General features: G+C 43.4%; 1 protein-coding gene across 1 annotated transcript in view; it reads right to left on the bottom strand.

The window, feature by feature from the left end:
- Me3 (malic enzyme 3) overlaps window positions 1-8,350 on the bottom strand; it is a 174,367-nt gene extending 166,017 nt beyond the window's left edge. Inside the window, exon 1 of the mRNA XM_051148890.1 lies at window positions 8,093-8,350. Coding sequence (XP_051004847.1) covers window positions 8,093-8,275 — 183 coding nt within the window. The 5' untranslated portion in view covers window positions 8,276-8,350. The remainder of the gene's footprint in view (window positions 1-8,092) is intronic.
- Between the last annotated feature and the right edge of the window lie 359 nt (window positions 8,351-8,709).

The following is an 8,709-nucleotide window of genomic DNA, read 5'->3' as shown; positions in this document are numbered from 1 at the left end:
CTGACCCTCTTCACAGCAGCCCTGCCACAGCTATCTCATCAGCACTTATGTCAGACCTTCCCACAAGACTCGGACAGTGTCTAAGGCTCCAAAGACAGGCAAAGAGAAGCTGCTTCTCGCTCTTGTGAGAGCAGCGGAGGATGTCTCAACTCTGAAGGGTGGATTTCAAAGACTGTTTCTAAAAATGGCTCTTAATGGGTTTTTCTCGACACCAACTATCCCTCCTCCTGTTTCATCAAGCAGCAGCTGTGTTGCTATTTGCTGTCCTTGTGACCTCAAATGGTTTTTTTACCAGTCAATACAAATAACTATGGACTAGAAGAGATCAAAAATAAAATGGAAGAGATAAGAAAGGAGAGTCTGATGTAAGGGCTCAGCTTTCTGCCAGTAGTTTGTGGATTGTCTTTTAGGTCACATTACTGCAAAGAAAAATGGAAATATAGAAAGAAGGGGCAGCTGGGAACTTGTTCATTCCTAAGAATGGACACAAGACTGGTAGCAAGAGCTGGGTCAGCTGGTGTTTCCGTTTGAAGCATATGGTGATGGTGACTATTAATGTATTTTTATGGTAATGGAGAATGTGAAGTCAGCAAAGGCATGGTTCCAGGCAGTGTTTTAGGATGGCACAAAAAATGCTAGTTTTTCTTCTTCTTCTTCTTTTTTTTTTTTAAAGGATAGGGCATGAATTTGATCCCCATCACTCATACAAAAATTTCAAGCAGATAAACCACATCTGTAACTCCAGTGCTAGTGTAGAGAGAGACAGATCTGTCCCTAGATTCCCTGTCCAATTGGTCTGCCTAAATTAATGAACTCAATGAGGGACCTCGCCTCGAAAAACCAGGTATACTGTGCAGATATCTCCCTCACACATATGCATATGCATGAGTACACACACACACACACACACACACACACACACACACACACACACACACACACACAATGATTGAAGGAGAAAAAGAGACTACCTTAGCTTGTGCTCCCATCCACTGTTCACACCCTAGGCAAAATGAACCTAGCATGGAACAATCCCAAAATTCTCATGCAATTTGAGTGTTAGCAAGGTTAAGTTGGGCCAGATGAGCCATATTTGTCTGAATTTGAGGCAATATTAAACTGTCATCAAAACATTCTCTTATCTGCTGTCTTACTACTATAATTTCCTGAGACTGGAAATGTTATAGCAAGGATAAAATAGAGATCCACCCAAATTTGGCTTTTTAAAATTTTTTGAGGGCTGGAGAGATGGCTCAGCCACTAGAGGCAAAGCTCACAATCAAAAATATAAAGAAATCTTGAAGTCCTTTTTAAAATGCTGCTTATCATGTGCCAAAACGTTGGGACCAAAGTTCTGAGATTGCTGGTGGTGGCACCATCTTCAATACCAGACTCAATTTCCAGAGTATCTATTTGAATGACATACAAATTTCCTTCTAGAGACATTTTTACCCAAGGTTCTTTTAGACAAATGTCTAGTTTATGAAGACTTAGGCTCCCCAAAGTACAAAGAGATTATCAGTGAGTGATCTCACCTAGCCTGCTCCTTCCCTGACTCAATCCTCTTCCAGGAAGCCAGCCATGCCCACGAGAACGGGTGTGATGGGTGAGCATTCCCTCTGCTTCTGGATTAGATGCTCTACACAGACAGAGACCAGGTCTCGGACCTTTCTGTGTCTGTGGTACACAGCGAGCTTGCACTGTGTTAGAAATGTTAGGGATGTGGGTTAACTGAGAATTAATTGAAGGGTTACAATGCACTTTAGATATGTTGTTTCATTTAATCATTAGGGCAACCCATGAAGAGGGTGTATTTTACTGTCATTCCCATTACATATGAGGAAACAGGCTCAAATAAAAGCTTTCCAAAGACCTTGAATCTAGTAAACAACAGAGTTTGGATTAGAATTATATCAGTCCATTTTTCAACCCAAGTCTTGGTATGAAAATCTTTATAAAGTTTTATTTTGGCTCCAACATATAGGGGGGTCATACATAATAATGGATTTCTTACTAAATTTGGTCCCCAGGTAACACAAGGCATAATGTTGTAAGACTGTGTGTGTGTGTGTGTGTGTGTGTGTGTGTGTGTGTTCACAGGTATCCCTCTTCTTATGAAGACAGCAAAATTCAGTGCTGGGAGCTCCACTATGATGGCCATATATAACCCTAATCACCTCCCAATGTCCCTACCTCTGAATATCATATGGAGTATAGTAACTATCTACTCTCTAAATACAATAAGAACTAAAGTTCATCATATGAATCCTAGAGGACTGTATTAAAACAAATTGGAAAACAGAGAGAGCATGGAGCAGCTGGTAATCCACTTCCTGCCTTTCCTCATCTGTAATATAAAAAGAATTAAAAAAAAAAAAAGGATAACAATGTTTCCTTCAAAGGGTTGAGACACTGTAATAAATGAGTTAGTACCTATGTAAACTGCTTAGAAGAATTCTGCATGCAGTGCATTTCCTTAAAGTGTTAGCTGCTGCCACAGTTGTCTGGATCCTCTCCATAACAATACTAAAGGAAATGGGTGTGATAGGAGTTGGAATCCTCGATGGTTGTCTTAAAACCACAGGGAGAGGGATGGTGAACTGAGTTGGGGTTTCTGGTACTCTATAGTGTAGACCTGGCAGTTTCAGTGAGGAAGTCACTCAACAGCCCACAAGGATGAGAAGGGCATCCTTCTGTTTTGCAAAAGGCATCAACAGAGCCTGTTTCCTCCAGAATTCTACACCGTAGAGACTGTGTTTGAAGACAAATCTTGAGGATGCACTGTAGTTCACAAACAAAAACACCACATAAGATTAAAAAACATCTCTAGTTGCCAGCTAGTCAGCTATATACCTGTTTGTCCTCCAGTTTCCAGTCATTGTAAAAGTGAATGCGCCTTTGGTTCTCTCTTATTCAACTCCTTCAAAAGCTGATGATCTTTCTATCAAAAATCCTTCTCCTCAAATGACTGGGTATATTTCCTTCTTTTCTGTGTCCTTTGGTAAGAACTGTGTTTTAGCCAGGCTGCCTGGCAACCCTTTGGGTACAAAATGAAGGCGAGCTTTTAACCGCTGACCTCGGCACCTCCACTTGTAGGATTTTCATCACACAATCATAGAGCATCTTTTGTGCTGTGCCTCAGAAAGGCAGTAGAGCGCCACCCCCAAAGGACTTCCAAATGTACTTTCTCCACATCAAAGTGAAGGGATTGTAAGTGAGCTGTAATCCCTGTCTGCAAACAAAAGTGCTCACATCAGCATCCTGCCATGGCCAGCAAATCAAAAGGCTACTTTCCCACCCTTGCTGTAAGACTGGCATTTAGAAACCAGAGCGCAGATAAGAAAAGAAATCTTTGGTAAAAGTGCCACAAACGCTAAGTCAAATAAAACCAATAAAATCTTAAACCTCAGAGTCTACAAAGGCCAAGGGCAATCCAGAGAAGCTGAAATAGGGAAACCAGAGATGGGCTTGAAAACATGTGCAAAGATATTTCATATCGAGCCAAGACTTACAACCTTTTACAATGCCAGTTGGCCTGGGTTGGAGGCAGAGAGCACACATTTCTGTAAAGGATTTGTCATCCATGCAGTTGTTTATGTAGTCGAGATATTGCTGTTTACAACTGCTTTTAAAGCTGGCAGCAGAAGGTAGTTAATTATAAAAGTTTAAAGAGAGATGACTACTACAGTAAGATTTCCACTCATATGTTACAGATGCCTCAACTTCTAACATTAACATGGACATTTATCTACTCAATTCTAGAGATGTTGCCTCAATAGAATCTGCTATCTAAAAATTAAAAAAAATATAGGGCATTAACGTATTCTGAATAGAGCAAATAAAGATCCCAGTGTACTTCTGTTTCAAAACAGGCATTTTCAGATGTTGACCTCCAAACCATTTTCCAGACTTGCATATTTTAAACAGTAACAGTCATAACTCTAGCTCTACTCAACATTGTGCATTTTACCTTGGGCAATGCATTCTGAAGTCTTCATAAAGAACACACAAATACTCATTTAGCACATGGTCTATGTTCTCTAGAGAATGAGTCACCTATTTATAGCCACATGCTTATGGAGAAAAAAACACTTTGCAAATCAACTTCAGGTTCCAGGAACAGTAAATCTCTGTCCAAAGCATCTGGCACTTGTTTCAAACTTGTTCCGTTTTCAGGTATTTGGAAGTGACACTGTTCCTGCTATGGTGTCCTTGAACACCCAACCTCCATGTTTGATGTCTTGGAGCAGTGGTTCCCATCTTTCTTAATTCTGTAACCCTTTAATTCAGTTCCTCATATTGTAGTGATCCCCAAGCATAAGATTATTTTGTTGCTACTTCGTAACTAACTTTGTTAGTGTTATAGAATGCCTTAGAGTTTCCATTCCTGCTCTGAAACCCTCTGCCTCCCCTCCCTGTCAGAGCAGGAACAGAAGCTCTGTAGCATCACAAATAGGAGATGGGGACTCAAGGATGGGGAGGTACTGGCTGAAGCTGGACCTTCTGCCTCCAATCCACTCCCTAGACAACCAATGTGAGACTTGTCCTCATCCCCCTGGGCATGTCAATACTGTTGACGAGGATCTTAATGGAGGGGGATGCACTGAAGAAGGACTTTTTTGGTGAAAAGAGAAATGGAGAAAAATGGGAGTTCAGGGAACCCAGCAGAGGTGACTCTGAATCAGTCACTCAGTTTGTAGTTATCTTAGCAGAAACAATAAATTCTGAACTTCTAAAGTGAGACACTTGTGTCTCTTTCTTGGATTATCACACTACAGAGACAAAGGATTCCAAGGACCTGTAATTTTCTAAGAGGTCTCGTTCACCAGAAGAAAAAGATTGAGGTTCTTGTGCCAGCCAGAAAAGGAGCTTGCCTTCCAGGAAGAGATTTCACCCAGTGCTGACCACTTTCTGGGCAGACCCAGGACCAGGAGACAGCAGTGTGTTTCATGATAGACCAGTGATAGACAGGACCATGCCTTGACCAGAACTGCAAAAAAACACAAAAAACAAAAACAAAAACAAAACCCAACCAAAAGCCAACCAACAAACAAAAAACAAAACAGATGACTGGTCTAATAGCATATTGTGTAAAAGGAGGGAAAAAAATCATTGCTGGTGTTAGGTCAAAGAGAGAGGCTGATGCATTCTGGGAAATAACAAAACTGTTGAAAGACTGAAAATCTTGAACAATAAGGGTCAAGTAGTAGGTATATTGCTTCCACAAAAGGCCATAGTCAATGAAAGGAGTCAAGGAGAATGCTTGCTTGTTAAATTACCATATTAATGTTAATACAGTTGAGGGGAAAGGACTATGGCTCAAGAATACTCAAGAACAAATAGTTACTGAGTGTCAAGTCAGGCAGAGTGAACTTCATCTGCTAGGTCAGTCTCTGTCCTCAAGATAAACAGGATCTGTGGTGGAAAAGAAACTAGTCAGCCACTGTGGTAGTATGCCCAATGCCAAAAGGAAACAGGGATAAGGCAAATGCCAAGAGGCACATGTTTAGATTGAGGAGTGGATCAGGATGGCCTTTCCATCAGCCACAGAGAAGCCAATGAGACCCATCACCAAGATAGCATGGCCAGGGCATGACGGAGCTGGATCCAGAAGGCAGTGATTACCCAATAGCAGTAGAGCCCAGCCCACTCAATAAGCAGCTCATCTTCTCTCAGACAACCCCAGTTCTCTTTTATTCTTCAGTTTCAATCCTTTCCTGACCTGCCCAAAATAGAACACACTGTACAATGGCTGCATAGCAAAAACTGAAAGTTGGGTCCCTGAGAAGCTTCTCAGCAATAGTGCTTTCTAGGTGCAGGTGCTCAGAACTTCATTGTTTTGGTCTTTGCTCTCAAAATACTTGCATTCTAGAACAAAAACAAAAAACAAAAACCAACCAACCAAACAACAACAACAACAACAAAAAAAGAGCTACCCACAGACCTGCCCACTAACCACAACACCAAAGGCCCTTTCAAAGATGGCCCCTCTTGTTTTCCTCCCCGGTAACCTTGTTACTCTGTTTAACCTCATCACAATTGCCCCATCTGGCCGAGAAATCCTGAAGCCTTCTCTGGAAACACCAAATGCTAGGGGTCACCAAAGGGAAGAGAAGAGCATGTGAGCAGTGCCCTGGAAGATTGCTTCTTCATTGCAGAAGAGGGATGCAACTGGCTGGCTCTTGGCAGTATCCCAGAAAGCCTCCTCACTTCTGGCCAGTTCAGGCATCTTCAGAGATGCATGGCGTTATGAAAATGTCAGGCAGTGTACATTTATGAATAACCTTATGGTTTTGTTAGTTGGGATGACAAATCATTCAGACAATTTACATAGGGGGCAAGAATGATTTCAGGGGACCAAAACCCAGGACTAAAAATATTGTTTTTTCTAATAGCTCACAAAGCAATTAGTGCTGGTTGCTAATGTATTCATGCATCTAAGGCAATTGCTATAATAATTGAGGCCTATAGTAGTAATATGTTACTTTGCTCACCAGAATCCATCTCTCTTCCCTCTTATGACTTGCACAGGTTTATTGTCTATTCTAAGACAGTTGGTGTGGGTGAGCCTACCTTAGACCTTATCTTCGGTTCTGGGTGGAGGCTTCAAGGCTCCAGTTGGCTTATGTTACTGGTATTTGCCTTGGAAATGGGAAAAGAACCGAAGCAGAGTCTGGAGGGGCCTACTCAGACTCTCAGGGTGGAAACCAGAGCAACTGCGTGCCATGGGTTCTGCTTCTCCATCATGCCCCGCCTGCAGCCCTTCCTCTGGTTTTTGTTTTGGTAAAGGAACTTTTTGTTTGCTTAAAGCTGGTTGCACCCTCTAGCACCACTGGAAGCAGTCCAAACTGATGTAAATACCTTAGATGCTTGGGTATTTGGTATAGAGAGTACACCGAGAACTCAAGGCCTCTTTGGAGGGCAGTCAGTCAGTGTGAAGACTGAGCAAAAAGACATTTTTCTTTGTTTCTATTAATGCTGCAGGAAACAACACATTGCATTGCACCCTCTTTTCCCCCATTGATTAATTTATTTGTTCGTTTTACATTCTGATCACAGTCCCCCTGGCCCCACCCCTTAAAGTCACAGTTTCCATAGAGGTTGCTATGGTCACTTGAAGTTTGCCATCCAGAATCAGAGACGCTGTTAACATTTTTGAGAACTTCATAGATGAGAATTATCACATTCTGTTTGCAGTAATTGCTTAGCAAGCACTTCTTACAATTTACAATATACTTCAATATACAATATGCTACAATATACAATATCCTTCAAATGTAGTGGTTTTGAAAATTTTCACAATAATCGGCTGAAGGTCTATTAAATCATTCACTTCAGGCTGAAGAAAGTTGAGCCTCCTAATTAAAGGTGATGGGGGGAGCGGGGACTGCCTTCAGGTTTCTGTTTCCCACAATCCTCTGAACCAAAGATACAAACTACTCCCAGAAAAGGGTATATTTCTCCACTAATATGCAGGTGGGCTGTAAGGGGCCAAGTATTAGAGACCTGAATTTGGTCACCTTGGTCAACACCCCTTTCTTTCACATTCTGATAGAGGACGGGTTTGAATTCAGATCTCTGGTGCTCCTCCCAGCGCTATAAGTTCTAAAAAAAAAAAAAAAAAGCTAGACCTCTCTATCTTCTGGATTCGTGTTTCCCCAAATAATCAGCATAACCTTGGCTGACATTTATTATCTCATCCCCGAGTCTGAGCTAAGAACTCTACCTCCATTTTCTTTTTAAATCTTGCAACATTCTTAAGAAATTTCTAACAGATAACTATAATTCACGGAGGTCAAATGAACTGTCCTGAAGATCTGCTGGAAATCTGACTCTAGCAGGGGGACAATCGGGGACGCTCACTGGGTCTGCATTGGTTTTGTTGAAGAAATTAGGTCCGCATAACAGATCACCTCCCTCTATGTCAGAAGGCGGATGAAAAGGCCAAAACAAACAGAGCAATCTCCACGAGTTAAAACCTGAAGGGCCCTAGAAGGACGCCATAGGCTTCCTCCGAAGCCCAGGGGGCGGGGCGTCCTTCCCAGCTAACCACAGGACCAGAAGTCCTACCCTTCCAGACCCGAACCATTACCTTGTTGAGATGGGGGTTCCTGGTGACATCGTATCCGCGCTTCTTCAGGGGTACAGGGCGAGGCGGGCCAGACTTGGAGTGACAACCCTGGGAGAGCGCGGAGGGTGCTTGGCGCCGAAGGGTGCCGCAGGCTACGCGAGGGAAGGAGGCCAGCCGAAAGCCAGTGCCCAGCGTGGCGCCCATGGTCCTGGCACAGACCTGGAACCAGGGCGAGACCAAGGTCAGGGGTGCCCTCTAGGCAAGCCAGGTCCTGCGCGCCACGAGACGCGTCTTCTTGGAGAGGCTGGGGGACTCTAGGCGCTAGCCTCCGCCCCTAGTCCGAGGCCACCTGCTTGGTTGCGATGCTCTAAGCCTCACCCCGCACCCAGCAAAGCGTTAGCAAGCCCAGAAAACAGATCCCTTGCGGATGGCAGCCCGTGCCTTCCCGCCCCCATACAGAAGAATGGGCGACTGTGCTCCGAGGGGTCCCCGCACCCTCAATCCATGTGGTTTCTCCTTTTTCCTCTCACCTGCCTAGCTGGAGAGGCTGAAGTCTATGAGAGCAGGTGGGGTGAGAGGCTACTGTCCCCTGTCACTTACTGGTGAAAGGCTGCACCGCAGAGGCTGCACCGTGCAGG

Source organism: Acomys russatus, chromosome 7 (assembly GCF_903995435.1).
Source record: "Acomys russatus chromosome 7, mAcoRus1.1, whole genome shotgun sequence".
In the NCBI taxonomy this organism is placed as follows: domain Eukaryota; kingdom Metazoa; phylum Chordata; class Mammalia; order Rodentia; family Muridae; genus Acomys; species Acomys russatus.
Note: the sequence above shows the minus strand (reverse complement) of the source record. Positions and strands in the feature narration are given on the sequence as shown.